General features: G+C 47.3%; 2 protein-coding genes across 3 annotated transcripts in view; one reads left to right on the top strand and one right to left on the bottom strand.

Annotated features, from left to right (window-relative positions):
- Positions 1 to 6,842: 6,842 nt before the first annotated feature.
- On the top strand, positions 6,843 to 9,862 carry Cops6 (COP9 signalosome subunit 6). Its single transcript, XM_059249497.1, has 10 exons — positions 6,843 to 6,975; positions 7,183 to 7,305; positions 7,495 to 7,626; positions 7,997 to 8,085; positions 8,178 to 8,240; positions 8,598 to 8,645; positions 9,000 to 9,114; positions 9,192 to 9,284; positions 9,379 to 9,479; positions 9,612 to 9,862. The coding sequence occupies exons 1-10, from the start codon at positions 6,900 to 6,902 to the stop codon at positions 9,750 to 9,752; spliced, it is 981 nt and encodes a 326-aa protein (XP_059105480.1). The 5' UTR covers positions 6,843 to 6,899; the 3' UTR covers positions 9,753 to 9,862.
- Positions 9,863 to 10,683: 821 nt separating this feature from the next.
- Positions 10,684 to 17,151, bottom strand: part of Mcm7 (minichromosome maintenance complex component 7) — an 8,018-nt gene continuing 1,550 nt past the window's right edge. The window contains exons 1-15 of one of the 2 annotated variants that reach the window (XM_059249494.1): positions 17,028 to 17,050; positions 16,613 to 16,692; positions 15,872 to 16,036; positions 15,521 to 15,645; positions 15,268 to 15,448; positions 14,828 to 14,965; positions 14,350 to 14,499; positions 14,069 to 14,183; positions 13,854 to 13,985; positions 13,533 to 13,616; positions 13,031 to 13,424; positions 12,685 to 12,768; positions 11,956 to 12,124; positions 11,100 to 11,209; positions 10,684 to 10,928 (exon numbers count right to left, since the gene is read on the bottom strand). In XM_059249494.1, the coding sequence (XP_059105477.1) occupies positions 10,727 to 10,928; positions 11,100 to 11,209; positions 11,956 to 12,124; positions 12,685 to 12,768; positions 13,031 to 13,424; positions 13,533 to 13,616; positions 13,854 to 13,985; positions 14,069 to 14,183; positions 14,350 to 14,499; positions 14,828 to 14,965; positions 15,268 to 15,448; positions 15,521 to 15,600 (1,839 nt within the window). In that variant the 5' untranslated portion in view covers positions 15,601 to 15,645; positions 15,872 to 16,036; positions 16,613 to 16,692; positions 17,028 to 17,050 and the 3' untranslated portion in view covers positions 10,684 to 10,726. Of the gene's footprint in view, positions 10,929 to 11,099; positions 11,210 to 11,955; positions 12,125 to 12,684; positions 12,769 to 13,030; positions 13,425 to 13,532; positions 13,617 to 13,853; positions 13,986 to 14,068; positions 14,184 to 14,349; positions 14,500 to 14,827; positions 14,966 to 15,267; positions 15,449 to 15,520; positions 15,646 to 15,871; positions 16,037 to 16,612; positions 16,693 to 17,027; positions 17,051 to 17,151 lie in introns of those variants that run through there. The other variant, XM_059249493.1, reaches the window with a different exon arrangement.

The following is a 17,151-nucleotide window of genomic DNA, read 5'->3' as shown; positions in this document are numbered from 1 at the left end:
CACTGGCTACTCTTCCAGATGACCCGGGTTCAATTCTCAGCACCCACATGGCAGTTAGCAACTGTCTGTAACCCCAAGATCTGACACTCTCAAACAGACATACATATAGGCAAAATAACAATGCACATAAAATAAAAATAAATAAATTTTAAAAATGTGCACCATGGGGCTGAAGGTTTAGCTCAGATTTTTTTAAAGGTATGAGTGCTCTGCCTGCATGCATGCCAGAGAAAGACCTTCTCCTCCTTTTTGTCCTCCTCCTTCTTCTCCTTTCGAGACAGGGTTTCTCTGTGTAGTTTTGGTGCCTGTCCTGGATCTCGCTGTGTAGACCAGGCTGGCCTTGAACTCACAGAGATCCGCCTGTCTCCGAGTTCCAAGTGCTGGGATTAAAGGCGTGCGCCACCACTGCCCAGTGTAGCCAGTGCTCTTAACCGCTGAGCATTCTCTCCAGCCCCTAGCTCAGTTTTTTAAAAGATTTTTCTTTTTGAAAGTTTTCCCTGCTTGTATTTGTGCATACCTCCACCTGATGCAGGTGTAGGTCAGATGAGGTCAACACATCTTCTAGAACTGCAGTTACAGACGGTTGTGATGGACGACATGATTACTGGGAATGGAACCCGATCCTCTGGTATAGCAGTCAGTGCTTTTAACTGCTAATCCACCTCGCCAACCCTTACCTTTGTTTTTAGAATGCTTGCCTAACCTGGCTGAAGCCCTGGGTTCCATCCTCATCACTGCACAAATCAGACAAGATGACACAGGACTCATTCCCAGCATTTGGGAGGCGGCTACACAAAGATTAGGAATTCAAGATCATTCTTTGGTACAGATGGAGTTCAAAGCCAGCCTGGGCTATGTGAGAGGTCTCACATAAATAATGATTTTGCACTTATGAACCTGGCCTGGGGGTACACATCTCTAATCCCAGTGCTTTAGAGGCTGAAATCTGAGAACAGCCAAGAGTTTGAGGCCAGCCTAGATTGCAGAATAAAACTTTGTCTCAAAAAAATAATGATTAATTACTTTACTAACATACATATTTATAATGAGCTTCCTATAACATCTCACATTTGGGGTTCAAGAGGAACACTGAGGCAGATTGTGGTTTGGGGTAAACGGTTTATTAGAAGCATTGTCAATGCCACAGTAATTGTGATGGGAGTTCACATATTCCAGGCCACGGAGACTAACAGGAGTGAGGGGTGGTGTCCCATTTTACCAGTTTCAGTTGGGGCAGGTAATCCCATTCCATGTAATTAATGAATAGTCAATAGTATATGCTTGAGGCTGGAGGGATGGCATGGTGGTAAAGAGCACATGCTGCTGCGATTCCAGAGGACAGGAGGTCATTTTCCAGTAGCCATGTCTGTAGGCTCACAACCACCTATAACTCAGTTGTGAGGGAAAAAGGAAAAGAGTTGGCTCTTTAGCTAATGTGTGTCCATCATATGAGGTGTGCCACCTGCAACCACTGATTGCTAGACACTTGGTACACTTCCTTAGGGGAAGTGAGGATCACAGGATGGTGCATGTCATTTCATTTCTTTTCTTTTTTCTTTCTTTTTTTTCTGAGACAGGGTTTTTCTGTGTAGCTTTGCGCCTTTCCTGGAACTCACTTGGTAGCCCAGGCTGGCCTCGAACTCACAGAGATCCTCCTGGCTCTGCCTCCCGAGTGCTGGGATTAAAGGCGTGCGCCATCACCGCCTGGCAGTTGAATGTCATTTCTTTTACAGCAGCTGTTAGCATGGCCTGATTTGTCCCAAGCCTAACATTTTCAAATAAAATTTTTTAGTTAATTAATTAACCACAATGCAACTCTGGCTGGTCTGGAACTTGCTATGTGGACCAGGCTGGCCTGGAACTCACAGAGATCCTTTTGCTTCTGTATTCCAAGTGTTGGGATTAAAGGTGTACACTACCATGCCTGATTTTTCAAATAAAATCTTTGTTTGACATAAAATGCTCCCCTTGGGCTAGTGAGATGGCTTAGGGAATGGAAGCCTTTGGATGATGCATAACCAGACTCTCAGCTTAATAATGAGAATAAGAGTAGTAATGAGTATAAGAATAATAATGAGAATAATGTAGTTGGAATTTTCTTTGGGCCTCCAACCAAATAAAGACACGGAGATTTATTATTAATTCTGAATGCTTGGGTTTAGCTTAGGCTTGTCCCACTAGTTCTTTTAACTTAATTTAACAAGTTTCTATTAATCTACACTTTGCCTCAGTGGCTTTTTAACCTTTCTTTTATTCTGTATGTCCTATTTTCCTGCTTTCTCTGTGTCTGGCTGGCTGACCCTTGGTGTCCCCCTGTTACCTCTTTTTCTTTCTTCCTTGAGTCTAAATTCCTCCTCCTCCTTACTCTCCCTGCCTGGAAGTTCCACCTATATGTCTTCTTTTATTGGCTATTCAGCTTTTTATTAGACCAATCAGATGCCTTAGGCAGGCAAGGTAAAATAGCAACACATCTTTACATAGTTATACAAATGCAACATTTCTTTACATAGTTAAACAAATATGCAGCAACATTTCCCCCTTTTTGTCTAAATAAAAAAGAAAGGTTTTATCTTTAACATAATAAGACTATATACAATAAGAGCAATTATCAAGTAAGAATTACATTTACAATATTCAGTTTATTTGCATTCAGCAAATTTAGCAAAAATACTCCATTCTCTATTCTATCTTGGTGAATCCAAAGTCATGTACCTAATTTACTTTTTTATCATAACTTCTGTTACCAACCCAAAATTATCTTTTTAGACCTCAAAACATTTTCTTAGATAAACACTTTAAACTTTTTTGTTTCTCAACCTTATAAACTTTACATCTCTTATGTTTATTTTCTGAATTTGGTAACAAGGAAAACTGTAACTATCTAGTCTTCAACTCCATCAGGGACCCACGAAGGATATAATATTACCTAAGTAAACAGGATGTACAGAGCAAGCAACTTCCAAAACTGTAGAAATGCAGAAGCATTTGGTTGCCTGGACAGTCACCCATGGTTGCTCTGCACCATTGGGGCATTCACCGTCAGCCTATAGGCCTAGAATATCTGACAGACCTTTTTGTGAAACAGGAATTTTGAAGGACTGTCCCATCTTGTCTTGGCAAAGTTCAGCAGTCCTTTTCCTTTGTGTCCTGCATGTCCAATTTGTACAGCATACTGTCAGCAGTCAAGGCAAGGGCAGTTTCTTGCCCAAATGGCTAGTTTTGCCACAATGAAAGCAAATGCCATATGGAGGTTCTTCAACACCCATCATCCTTTTATGAAGTAGATTGGTGCTGCCAGGAACAGATTTGTCTGTCATGAAAAGCCTTAGGTTAGTAAACATCTTAAATGCCATACTCTGTAGGTCTCTGAAGCATTTGAAGATTACCTACGTATCTAAAATGGCTGTTTAACCTTGAAAACATACCTAACATAATGACAAGTTTGATTTTTACAGGTGACTAACTACTAACCTGTATTTCTTTATTATCCTAAATAGTATGTAATAGTAACTTTCAAGGGTTAGAAATTTACATTACGTTGTTAAATGAGCTGCATAGGTACAATACCTTAAACAAGAGTAGAAATGTATATACAGTATGTTCTAGCAAAAATAACATTAAATTGGTATCAACATACAAATATCCATACCAATGTAAAATATTTGAGATGAATAGTTGTCTTTTTATCCTATATTCCTGTATCTCCATTAAATAATGACAAACATCCATAACCCACCAAATGACCAAAAACCACCCACCCCACCTCTTGGGAATGTGGGCGTTGTGTTCGCTAGACTGCTTCCTGTTGTCTGGGTGTGATGGCATCCCCAGAGGCCCCTGAGAAAACTGAGATGATAGTCAAGTCCTAAGAAAACTAACTATAACATTTGTTGTCCAGTCTCTGTGTAATGGGAAAGTACAAAGCTTATCTGAAGTCCTATGAAGCTGGACCATCTCAGCTAGCAGCAGCCTTGATGTTGTTCTGAATGCGGAACTCTGAGGAAAATGCAACAGATGCACTCTAAAAGGCTGGATCACCTGGGCCACCCATTTTCATTGGTGTCTGGTCCCCTTATTCTGAAAATACATCAACTTTCAAAGATAACATACATATCTGCATTAATACAAGCATGGACTATGCATTGTATGCAAGCCAGCCAAAGATGATTTTTTGTTTTATGTTTGAGCAGGTAAAAGACATCTGTCAACTTTATAAGTTTGTTTGGACTGTATAACCTGTGGGAGTCTGCTGGAAGTCCAGCTCTGACCTGTTCCCATCTTTCGAAGGGTTCTTAGGTGGAGGACACAGGAATAAGAAAATATCAGATAGAAAGAGAGAGTGCTGGGATTAAAAGTGTGTGCCGCCGCCGCCGCCACCGCTGCAGAACTATTGCCTCCGGCCAGGCGGTGGTGGCGTATGCCTTTAATCCCAGCACTTGGGAGGCACAGGCAGGCGGATCTCTGTGAGTTCGAGGCCAGCCTGGGCTACAGAGTGAGTTCCATGACAGGCTCCAAAGCTACACAGAGTGTTGGACCCCAAAGTTTAGGGTCTCAAGTGGGCGCCCCAAGAACCCAGACTCCAGTCCAGTTGATGCAACAGCATGAGGATTTTATTGGCTTCTGTACAGAAGGGCAAACTCTGCTCGTAAGAGCAAGAGCTGCATCTTACTGCAGCCCAATAAGGGCTTTTAAAGGAAGAACCTACAAAACCCATAAGATTACAATTCCCATACAATTTCATGGCCTGATCACAGGGTGATCACAGAGGGGGTACAGTTACGTAAACCTCAAGGGGGGTATCAGGGCGGGAGTGGAGCTTACACACAGGTCATGGTGGTCCTTCCTGGAACACCTGCAACTATCCCAGTCACAGTTGAGCACATCTCTTAACAGAAATCTTTTTATATTGTTATACTGTTACAGGGGTGATTGAGTAGTGGCTGAGTCAGGTTGCCCTGGGAACTAGATTTTTAGTTTCTCATTTCCTGGTGCTTGAAGTTTCTCTCTTCCTGAGGCTTGGGGGTATAAGCCTGAAGGGCTAGGGTCTTTCAAGAGAAACCCTGTCTCAAAAACAAAACAAAAGAACTATGGCCTCACAGTTAGCCAGACTGCCCTTATATCAGCATCAGTTGCCTACAACACTCAACAGAGGCCTTGAGGCAGTTGTGTAAAGATTGCAGATGATTTCCCAAGCTTCTGAAGACTTAGCCCCACCTGTGTGTTTGACACAGTTGCTACCAGATATTTTGCTGTCATAGGCCCCAAAGAACTGTATATGAAACTATAGTCATTTCCACCTTGACAGGAAGGGAGCCCTTTCCCTAGCGGAAGGACTACTGTGAACTGGTGCTTGGCCATGATTGGTCAAAACACACACTTCAGTGACTGACTGGTAAACAAATGACTATGATCAGCCCAAGATGAATGACTGGGCCAAATACTCTTTCTTGGCTATATAAGCAGGATGCTTAGCCTCACTTGTTGATCCAGCTTGTCTTAGTCACCATTCTATTGCTGTGAAGAGACACCATGACCAAGGCAACTCTTACCAAAAAGAAAACATTCAGCTGAGGTCTTGCTTACAGTTTTAGGGTTCAGTCCATTATCATCATGGCTGGGAGAGTGGCAGCAGGCAGCCACTGGAACAGTAGCTGAGAGCTACATCCTGATCCATGGGCTGAGAGACGGCTTGGCATGGGCGTTTGAAACCTCAAAGCCCACCCCCAGTGACACAATTCTGCCATTAAAGCCACACCTCCTAATCCTCCTAATCTTGTTCAATGGTGCCACTCCCTGGTGACTAATATGAGTCAATGGGGGGAGGGGACTTTTTTTTTTTTTTTTTAAAGATTTACTTCTATGTGCATTGGTATTTTGCCTGCATGTGTGCCTGTGTGAGGGTGTCAGGTTCCCTGCAACTGGAGTTATGGACAGTTGTGGGCTACCATGTGGGTACTGGGAATTGAACTTCAGTCCTCTGGAAGAACAGTCAGTACTCTTAACCACTGAGCCCTCTTTCCAGCCCACTGGGGGCCATTCTTATTCAAACCACCACAACTCTGCACCTTCCCTGTTGGTACAATCAGGCATGATAAAGGCTTCTCTTGTGTGGTTTGCTGGTGGCAGCTTGCATCCACCTCCATGCAGCTGCTCCCCCCCCACCCTCCGCTCCCGTTCGCCTCATGGCTAAAGAGTCCTCTGCATGCCTGCTTGACTGCTGGAAAGTGGTGGAGACTTCTATGGGGTTGCTGGATCACTGAAGAAGTTCTGCCAGTGAGCAGCAGATGCCCACACCGAAGTGACCCCAGATTCACCTGGCACCCATCCCACTGTGTGCGCCAAGTCTTCCCAGTAGCAGTCACTAGCTTGCATATGGAGTCAGGTTGCTATGCAACTGAAGACGCAGCTGAACAGTTGAAGAGCGGTCATAGCTGGGGAGACGGGTCAGTGAGTAAAGTGTTAGGGCCTGAGTTTAAGTCCCCAGGACACACATAAAAGCTAGGTTTGCTGGGCATGGTGGCGCACACACAATCGTATCACTCAGGAGGCAGAGGCAGGTGGCTTTCTGTGAGTCTGAAGTCAGCCCGCTCTAATAGCAAGTTCCCAGGCAGCTGGGCTACACAGTGAGATCCTACCTCAACAAGCAAGTGATGGCAGGAGGATCAAAGTTCGAAGTCATCCTCAGATACACAATACAGAGCTCAAGGCCAGGCTGGGTTACATGAGAGCCGGTAACAGCAACAGCAACACAGCACAACACACTCTCGGGCATCCAGGGCTAACAAGTACTGGCAGATGCCCCGCCCTTCAGCAGCACCAAGCACATACTGAGCATGCGCCGCTCGCCGACGGAAGCCGGGAAGGAAGGGGGCGGGCCGTGGCTGGCGGGCGCGGGGAAAATGGCGGCGGCGGCGGCGGCGGCAGCGGCGGCGAACGGGAGCGGAGGCAGCAGCGGCATGGAGGTGGATGCAGCAGGTAACGGGCTGTGCGGAGCGACTTCTGGAGTCTCCCTTGCGGAGTATCTTGAGTACTTCTTAAGCCTGGGAGAAGCAACATCTCTCCCAGGATAACTTGCGGGCAGGGATGGACGGCCCGGCTCTGCCGGTCCCTTATTCCCATGTCTAGGAGAGAATGTGTGGGCCCGAGCTTTCACCCGCTATGTTTTCCTTTCACCTTTAACAGTGCCCAGCGTGATGGCCTCCGGAGTGACTGGGAGTGTTTCTGTCGCTCTCCATCCCCTTGTCATCCTCAACATCTCAGACCACTGGATCCGCATGCGCTCCCAGGAGGGGCGGCCTATGCAGGGTGAGTGTTGTGTGTAAATCTCAAACCCTCCTCTTGGAGACCTCCTCCAATCACTTTTCCTCTGCCTCCCCTTTCTTCCAAATTAGTTTCCCCAATCATTGATCCACACTGACCTCAGAGCCTGGTTATTAGGAAAGGTTTTGGCTGCCCTGTACCTCACCTGTTTTCCGTGTGCTTCTCTCCTCTCAGTGATTGGGGCTTTGATCGGGAAGCAGGAGGGGCGGAATATCGAAGTGATGAACTCCTTTGAGCTGCTGTCCCACACCGTGGAAGAGAAGATTATCATTGACAAGGAATATTATTACACCAAGGAGGAGCAGTGTGAGAGGGGAATGGAAGTGGGTGGGAAAGAGAAGTGGGGAGATTTTTTTGTTTGGTTTGGTTTTAAGATAAAAGGGTTGGGGATGTAGGACAGTAGGTAGAGTGCTTGCCCTAACATGCAGGAAGCCCAGAGTTCAGTCCTCAAGAACCATATAAACCAGGAGGTGGAGGCAGGAGGATCAGAAGTAAAAGGTTATCTTCAGCAAGTAAAGGATGAGAGATGGCAGAATAGAAAGGTCTTTATTCTAAACGGAGCCAAAATTTGGGGAGGGAGGGAAGAGCTGATGAGGGGGGAAAAAAATACACCAGGTCCATCAAACTAAGGAAGAGAGGTTTAAAGAAATATTGTTTACTCTGGCCCCTTCTCCAGTTAAACAGGTGTTCAAGGAGCTGGAGTTTCTGGGTTGGTATACCACAGGGGGGCCGCCTGACCCCTCCGACATCCACGTCCATAAGCAGGTACAGGCTTAAATGTGCACATGTTGGGGAAGAGAGCAGAAGATGAGGGGAAGAAAAATTGACTTTTTTCTGGGACCTGTCTTTTCTTCCAGGTATGCGAGATCATTGAGAGTCCCCTCTTTCTGAAGTTGAACCCCATGACCAAGCACACAGATGTGAGTATTGCTGGGTCCCCTTTGTCTTGATCATCTACCGCTATGTCTGCGTTTTATCCTCATGCTCTGCTATAATTTACTCTGTGACATCATCTGTATTAGAGAATGCTGCAGTTTCCCCATCAGGTGTATGACATCATCTCTGAAGTGGCATTTTCATATGTAATGTGGGTAAAACCTATCCAGTAGGTTTTTGGGGAAAATAGAGAGAAAATGTGAGCCAAGTGTGGTGACCCACTTAATCTTAGCACTCAAGAGGTTGAGGCAGGAGGATTGTGAGTTCAAGGCCAGCCTGGCACGTGTGTAAGTTGAAGTACATTTGCCCTTAGTAAGTTGCTGTCTCTATTTGCTTTACAGCTTCCTGTCAGCGTTTTTGAGTCTGTCATCGATATAATCAATGGAGAGGTAATACCTACCCTGCAGCCTTCAAATCCTGCTTTTAGTCTGTTTCCTGCATGCCATGCACATGTGTGCAGTCACAGGACAACCCTGGGTGTCCGTCCCAGCTTTCTACTGTGTTTGAGACAGGATCTCTTGTTTGCCAGGCTGGTTGGCCTGTGAACTTCTGGGAATTCTGTCTCTCCTTCCCATCTTGCTGTAGGAGTGGGATATCTACCATATCTAGCTTAGTGTGGGTTCTGAGGATCTAAACACAGATCCTCAGATTTGTGCCACAAGTGCCCTCTACCCGCTCAGCCATCTGCCCAGCCCTGTTTCCCGATTCTGACTCTCCCTGTGTGGGAACCCTTTACCCTGCAGGCCACAATGCTGTTTGCTGAGCTCACTTATACGCTGGCTACTGAGGAAGCTGAACGTATCGGTGTAGACCATGTGGCCCGGATGACAGCAACAGGCAGTGGGGAGAATTCCACTGGTAAGGGGGGTGAATTCTTTGGAAGTGTGGGTGGTTGTGGTCACGTACCTTCTTTCATTCACCCTGTTCCCCTGCAGTGGCTGAACACCTGATAGCTCAGCATAGTGCCATCAAGATGCTGCACAGCCGTGTGAAGCTCATTTTAGAATATGTCAAGGCCTCTGAAGCAGGTAGGACAGGTGCCTCTCTGTCACTTTTAACTGTTTCCCTCCCTCCTGGAGAAGTGACAGCATCCACATCAGTGCAGCCTCATTTTACCCTTAGGAGAGGTTCCCTTCAACCATGAGATCCTGCGGGAGGCCTACGCCCTCTGTCACTGCCTTCCGGTTCTCAGCACAGACAAGTTCAAGACAGACTTTTATGATGTGAGTGTTAATACCCTCGATGGGGAGGTGGGGCTCACACCATTACTCTTGCAGGCAGGAGGTGAAATTCAGTTGTCCTTGGCCCTAATGTGAGGGATCCCTGGGGAACTGGTTCTCTCTGTTCCCTCCCAGCAATGCAATGACGTGGGGCTCATGGCCTACCTCGGCACCATCACCAAAACGTGCAACACAATGAACCAGTTTGTGAACAAGTTCAACGTCCTCTACGACCGACAAGGCATCGGCAGGCGAATGAGGGGACTGTTTTTCTGATGAAGGTTCTGGAAGGGATGATGTACAGGGCTCAGACAACTGTTCATTGGGACTGGGCACTACATTCCCTTTAGAGAAACTGTCATTAATAAAAGAGCAGCCCCTTAGCAGCCCTTCCAGTGGCTTTGTCCTACCAGTCACCACATTGGTTTCTCAACTTGGAATCCAGGCAGCCTTGCTCAGAGGCAGAATCCATTCATGAGCACTTCTCAACCACCTTTTAATGACTTGAGGTGACCCTTGTCTGGATAGACAGAATGTGGTAGGAGTGCCTGCTTGCTTCCAGTTCTGGGATGTCAATTTACATAGGCCAGTCCACAGAAATGACACGACTGCTTTCTGAGCTAGAAAGGGGAGGGGTACCAAGCCTATCTTTGTAATTATGGATAACTCAAATCCTTGGTCCTATGAACACTGTAAAGTACCAAGGGGAATGATTTCTTCACATCTCAGCCTTAACACTTCAACCTACCTGTGAGACTCCCACCTAAGTCATTTCCTGTGCCAGGTGCTACTTTTCATGTCATCCTTCATCTCCCATTTCACCACCCTCTGAGGGAGGTGGGGATTTAAAAAGGATGGCCACAGTGGGAACATTTCAAGAAGTGAGTGGGCCGGAGGCACTGCACCTCTCAGCTTGAATAGCACATAGTAAGGCTCAGGACTTTAGACTAGGAAAAAAAAGTAGCAAGAACCCTACAGGCTCCATTCAGTCCTTGTCACACCCTAGTTACATGGGCAAGGTAGAATAAACTTGCATTGGAATCATGGTGTTAGCCCATTCCCCAATGCCATCTTAACAGAAGCCAGGCCCAAACAGGAGGTATTCAAAACACTTTATTAACAGCAGAATAAAAAAGTGCAGCATAGGAAAATGGGATCTTCATCTGTGGGGCATCCAGGGCATTCTCTGGGGTGGGCAGCAGGGCCTTAAAAGCTGGCCATCAGACAAAGGTGAGCCTCAAAGCTGGCCATCAGACAAAAGTGATCCGTGTCCGAGAAGTATTGACCTGCCAGACATTTAGCTCCTCATACTCATCCAGAGCTGCCTGGAATTGGGCTGGTGTGAAACCACGTGATATGCAGCGCTGCTCAGCCTCAGAAAAACGGACACTTCGTCCCCCTGAGACCAATTCACGGACTGTGGCAAATATCACATCTGCTGGCCTCTGGGTCCTGAAACACATGGATGGAAAATGTCAGGAGGCAGGGCTAAGCAAACAGAACAGCAGTCAACATTAAAATCCTCAGGTCCAACTTGTATGTTTATGAGTTGTAGAAACTAGTGACCAGCTCAAAGCTAGTGAATAAAGTCAAGTGGCCCAAATTCATTCTTAAGATACTCACCTAGATGTTTGTCCCTTTTCACCTAGAAGGGAGTCTTTTGACATCTCCATCAGCCTTATGGCTTCATTTACATCTTCCTTTTCCACAATGTCTACCATCCGGAGGCGAGCCTAGGGGGGAAGGCAGGGACAAGATGGGGAGAGGAGGGGAGGAGGGGGATGAAGTCAAAAAGCTTCTTTGCTCCAGCTTTAAGGCTGGGCAAGCCATGTTTGCCTACTCATAGAACAAAAGTGGGGACTCTTCCCTGCCCCCCACATCTGCAGTGTTGGGCCGGCACTGTCAGACCGAGACAAGTGCAATGCCCAGGGCAGCTTCCAGCAATTGCCCAAGTCTCCGCCTCTCAACACTGGCCAGTCCCGGTGGGTGTTCATCTGTCCTGTGAGGGAGACCAGACCCTTCTGAACTCCACTAGGTTCCCCATCATGACAAATGGAGCCTGGGGAGCTCAGCTAGGGCCACTGTCAGAGAGGTTGTGTCCTGGGGGCTCGGGAAGTGCTAGCTCAGCAGTAGGTCAGGTAATTACACTACCTGCACGAACAGCACTTTGGAGCCCCCATGACTAAGGTCCAAGAGGGAAGGACAGAATGGAGATTTCTAAGACCATGTACCTAGGACACTTCTGCCCCTCTTGGATTGAAGTAGCAAGCAGCCTTTCCCTCCGTGGCTGTTGTACGTGCCCTGCTGGAGCAGCAAGTACCCACAGTGCGGTAGCACAGAGAGGACCACTATCTGCACTGTCAGCACTTTAGCCCCAGCAGGGCGGTGGGAGGGAGGGAGCAGGCAGCCTGAGGGCCACCATTAAGGTGAGGTGGCTGTCAAGGGTCAGCCTTCCAGCTGACAGGGACACATCACTCACCAGAGCAGTAGAAAGTCGGAGAATGGCCAGCAGGGTCCGGGCAGAAGTATAGGTGGCATCCTTACTGGCCCGGGCCTCTCGCCTCATCTCCACATATGCTGCTGTGATGTAGTCAGCCAGAGATTCAGGCACTGTGGGCTGCCTCTCTTGGCACATGGCTATGTACCGTCTGTGGGAAACAAGGCTTGTGGGAAAGCAGAACATAGCTTGCTTTATGCATTCCCTACTTAATACTTCATGCAGGAGGTGGATAGCTATTTGCTTAGGCATCACTGAGGGACTTCTCCAAACAGGGCTGCCAGTGCTCAAGTAACTTCCAGGTTTTTAGGAAAATGACATTTGCAAAAGCAACACAAATCCATCTGCACTGGGATGACCTAGCCCCCCTGAACGTGTCACAAAGGAGAAAGACTTCAGAGACCTGGTGAAAAGAATTCAGAAACCTGAAGATCACGGAGATGCTCTGAGCCATAGCTATGCCACAGGAGCAGACATGGCCAAGAAGCTGTACCTGCCTCACCCCAAGGACAAGATGATGAAGAATGTATGGGGTAGGGGGTAATTTTTGGAGACATTGCCAAAATATCTCTAAAGATCCTCCTGTCTCCACGGTAGCTAGGATTACAGCCTGCTGCTTCATCACCCCAAGCCAGAAAAACAACTTCTGATGATGCCTTGCCTTGTACGGCTAGGCTACAAAAGTGAGCCCTGGGTTCACTCCCTACCCACCTCATAAGCTTCATGTCCAAAGGTTCAAACTGGGCAGGGGGCTGCCGGCTGTGCTGGTGGACATAGGTGATGTGCTGGGCCAACCTGGAGAGAACACAGGCAACATTAAGAGCAATACACCTTAAGGTTCTGACTCAGGACCCCTTCTTAGCCCCACCTCTTCTACATAACATGGCAGAGACAGGCCTCCCAAGAAACCCTCAACATCTTCCATCTCCCTAGTAACTATAGACAAGAATAGTATTTGATGTGTCCACGCAGACAAGTTGAGTGGCTTTCTGATTTTACCTTCCTCCCTGCAAACCACTAAAATGGGCTGTCTCTATGGGTATTGTACTTTATTCACCGGAGGTCATTGTCTCGGTCAGGCCGGTCCTGAATCAGCCAGAGAAGGTCGAATCGGGAAAGTAGAGCAGCGGGAAGCTGTATGTTCTGCTCTAAGCTTCGGCGGGGGTTGTATCGCCCATAGGCAGGGTTGGCAGCAGCCAGGATAGAGCATCGGGCATTCAGTGTGGTGAGAATTCCTGCCTTGGCAATGGAGATGGTCTGCTGCTCCATGACCTCATGGATGGCTGTGCGGTCAGCTTCGGCCATTTTGTCAAACTCATCAATGCAGCACACGCCCTGGTCAGCCAGCACCAGGGCACCACCCTCTAAGGTGAGTTCCCCACTCACAGAGTCTCTCAGCACAGCTGCTGTCAGCCCCACTCCAGAGGAGCCCCGGCCTGTTGTGTACTGACCTGCAAAGAGAAACAGCAGACTGTTGAAGGAAGGAATCACTTGCCCAGGCCTTCCAGAGGCCTTAGTGTTTCAAACAAACACAAAGCCCTATCCCTGCCCACACTCACTTCGTGGGGCCAGACGATCAATATAAGATAGGAGCTGAGATTTGGCCACACCAGGATCTCCCATAAGGCAGATGTGAATGTTTCCTAGAAAATGGGAAGGAAGCCTAAATGACACGCTCATCCCAAGTTGTCGACCAACAGAGAAGAGCACTTGAGACCTGGTTCCCCTCCCAAACCCCTACTATTTCTTCTAAGACATCAACAACCGTGAAGCCAAGTCATCAACTCCTAAGTTGTCCTTCACAGAACACTTACTCATCCGATCCCTTCTCACCCTCCCAAACAACTTCCAGTCTCTCCAGTCTCTCCTTTGTCCCTTACCCCTGATCTTCATGCCTTGAGGAGACTGGTCTACACCACCCACCAGCAGCAGCAACAGTGCCTTCTTCACATCTTCGTGCCCGTAGATCTCCGGAGCAATAGAAGCAGCCAGCTTTTCATAGAAATCCTCCTCTGTAGAAAGTTAAGCCATTGCATTTCCCGAGACAAAAGCTAGGATAAAACTCCGCTATCAGCTCAACCTTGTGGCCCCTCACCTGCAATCTGCTTCAGCTCCTCCCGGCTCAGCTCTCCGGCCCCAGCTGCGTCATCCTCACTTTTAGTCATCTTCACAATCCGGTGGGCTTCCAGGAATGTTTCTGAGAGTAAACCCTGGGCAGAAGAATGGCTTCCCTTTAACCATCCATCACCAGAACCCCTAAGAGTTTCTTAACAACCACAAGTTCCATATGACTGGTTTTACTTTTCTAAGGGTGTGAAGACAGTAAGTGGGTGGATGAGCGGAACGGAACTATTCCCTCATTTCAAACTCCCTCACCTGTGCCATCTGTTGGAATCCTGTCCTCAGGACTGGCAAGAAGATTCCAGTGACACTGACATGGTCACCAGGCTGGGCAGTCCTTGTGTTCTCTCCTTGTAAAACCACTGTGATGCTACGAGGGATATTCCCCACAGGAACTTGATCACTCTAGGAGGTTGGGTCAGAGCACAGGACATGAGACAAGGAGAAAAGTGAGGCAGACAGGGACCTGACCCATAGACCATTGCCTCAGAAGCCAATTCTATGGTAAGACACAGCACCCCAGCCTAGAAGACTCCAGGAGGGAAGCTGAGCTCTTATCTTCCAACTCAACCAGAAAATTTCAATCACTGCTCGACTTTCTACCTAAAAGCAAGCATGAAACTTCTAGTTTAACCTTGTTCCCACTATAGATGACTTCTCTCCCCCAGCCCTTCACTCCTCTTTCTTTCTTCCATTTCACAACCATGGCAGGATTCACCTCCCCCAAACTCACATGTTCTTGAATCTTCATTTCCTGGAACTTAACAAATTTGGAACCACGAGTCTGCAGGTATAACCGCCCTCCTGAGCGATTGGTTTGGCACTCCTGGCTGGGGCACATGATCAGAGGCATGAAGGTGGGAGACTGAATCTAGAAAGGAACGGAAATAGGAAATCAAAAGCCCCTTACAATCACCACAGGAATCATTCCTGCTGTGACAAGACATTCTGAAAGTGTAAGAACCCATTGAAATATTCTGAGTCAAGCAGAGACATTGATAAAACAAAATGACTAGAGATCAGACCACTACCAAAGAATTAAAAATGAATCCTGCAGCAATTGTTGCAATAGTCAGAGAGAGAAAATGACAGATTATAATCAGTGAAACAATTATTTATTTCAAGAACAATGAACCCAGACAAGTATTTTCTTGTTCCCTACTGTATACATACCGGCTGGTAAGTCTCTGCCCCACACTGATCACAAGTGTATGTGGCCACCACCATCCGGGGCTTGACTTCAGAGACACGAGTGACAATCCCACGCACAGTTACCAATTTCCCCACAGAATCAGCCCGCACTTCCCGGATCACCCGAGGCTTGCTGCTACTTGGGCCTTGGAAATACAACTCGCTAAGAGAAGGAAACGTTTGTCAGCAAGGTCCTGGAGAACAAGTCCCCAATCTTGCCCACCAAGACACTCACAATCTCCGCATGAGCTCGGAAGGATACTGGTTTTGAGGGTTCCGGACTGCCCCTGGGTCTCTGCTCCGCTGTTCCATCATCAGTCGGTGCTCAATGTAAACATCCAGGACATCTTTATTCACCACCTAAAAACAGGAAACGTGAGGGGCAAGATAGAAAGAGTAGGCCAGGTGGTGGTGGCTCACGCCTTTAATCCCAGCACTCAGGAGGCAGATCCCAGTGAGTTCAAGGTCAGCCTGGTCTACAGAGCGAGTTGCAACACAGGCACCAAAACTACAGAGAAACGCTGTCTTGAAAAACCAAAAAGTATAGCGGGCACCAGGCAGGAGAGCTCAGAAACCAGCAACCTACCTCCTTCTCCTTGTACTCAGGCAGAAGCTCTTGTACAACATCAGCAAACAGCTTTGAGTAGCGCTTGGCATTCTCGCAAATTGAGTCGACCAACTCAGGGTCATCTTCAGCGACATCATCTAGGTCCACGTACAATGCCACTTGCTCCCGATGAGCCAGATGAACCTGAGGCAAGGAAAAGACAGTAATACTACTTTAGGGTCAAGTTTACCTCACCTACAAAAACTCATCTAAGTCACTGGCCATCCCCCAGAGCAAAGAACACAGTAGAGAGCTACTTTTCAGCTCTGAAGAAAACTTCGGAACTCCAGAAACCTTTTGTTTTTATGAACCTGGTGTTAACCGACATACCAGGCAAGTGCTGGTAATTCCAGTGCTTAGGATACCCAAGACAAGAAGTCAGGAGCTCACAGCCAACCCCAGATATGTAACTACACAGGGTGTTCCCAAAGCCAGTTCAGGCCACACAAACACTATTTCTAAAAACCAAGAGCTAGGAATGGGAGAGATGACTCAATGGGTTAGGCACTTGCCATCCAGCCTGAAGAACGGAGTTTGAACCCCAAAACCCACATGGTGGGAGAATGGACCTCCACACATACACAAATAAATATAACTTAAACAGTTAAGAAAAAGACAAAACCCAAAGCTAAAACGAAGACTTTGTACAAACAAGGTAGGCCACCTTGTATAAGTTCTTACATGCCACCCCAACTCCCCATAACCAATCCTGGGACTTACCAACTGGGTTCCATACTTGAACTGCTTCTTTCCAAGTTCATCATCATAATAAAACTCTTGCAGGAACTTCTTAACTTTTTCTACAAACAAATGCAAAATCAAAAACAAATCTTTGAGTACAGCGAGGTGTAAAGGCCACTGCTGCCAAGCCTGATGGTCAGAGTTCAATCCCTGGTGCCCACCCACAGGTTGAAAGAGAACCGACTCCCGAGGCTGCCTAACACCCACGTGCAAGCCGTGATATACTCGTGCAGCACACGCGCGCGGTCCCACACACAACAGTGTACCAAATATTCCAGACACAAGCTTCCTTTCGGATTCTTTACTTCAAGTTCTTAACGGAAACCTAAGAAACCCACTTCCAATTAAGACGGGACCTGTGAGCTAATTAAATGAACATTCAAAACAAGCCTACCTAGTTCTCCCCAAAGTAGGCAGTACTCCTTTGCACAAGTCTGCTTTTACCTGGGGAAGAACATAGGTCCCCGGGCAGTTACAAGAGTGAGTCTTACTCCAACGTTCCCAAGAGAATTTCACTC

Source organism: Peromyscus eremicus, chromosome 23 (assembly GCF_949786415.1).
Source record: "Peromyscus eremicus chromosome 23, PerEre_H2_v1, whole genome shotgun sequence".
Classification (NCBI taxonomy): Eukaryota; Metazoa; Chordata; class Mammalia; order Rodentia; family Cricetidae; genus Peromyscus; species Peromyscus eremicus.
Note: the sequence above shows the minus strand (reverse complement) of the source record. Positions and strands in the feature narration are given on the sequence as shown.

Excerpts from the sequence above, each read along its gene's own strand:
- Cops6 (XM_059249497.1), top strand. The coding sequence starts at position 6,900 with ATGGCGGCGGCGGCGGCGGCGGCAGCGGCGGCGAACGGGAGCGGAGGC. Across the intron at positions 7,306-7,494 it reads GGAGGGGCGGCCTATGCAGG|TGATTGGGGCTTTGATCGGG; the intron begins GTGAGTGTTGTG and ends CTCTCCTCTCAG. Across the intron at positions 9,480-9,611 it reads TCAAGACAGACTTTTATGAT|CAATGCAATGACGTGGGGCT; the intron begins GTGAGTGTTAAT and ends GTTCCCTCCCAG.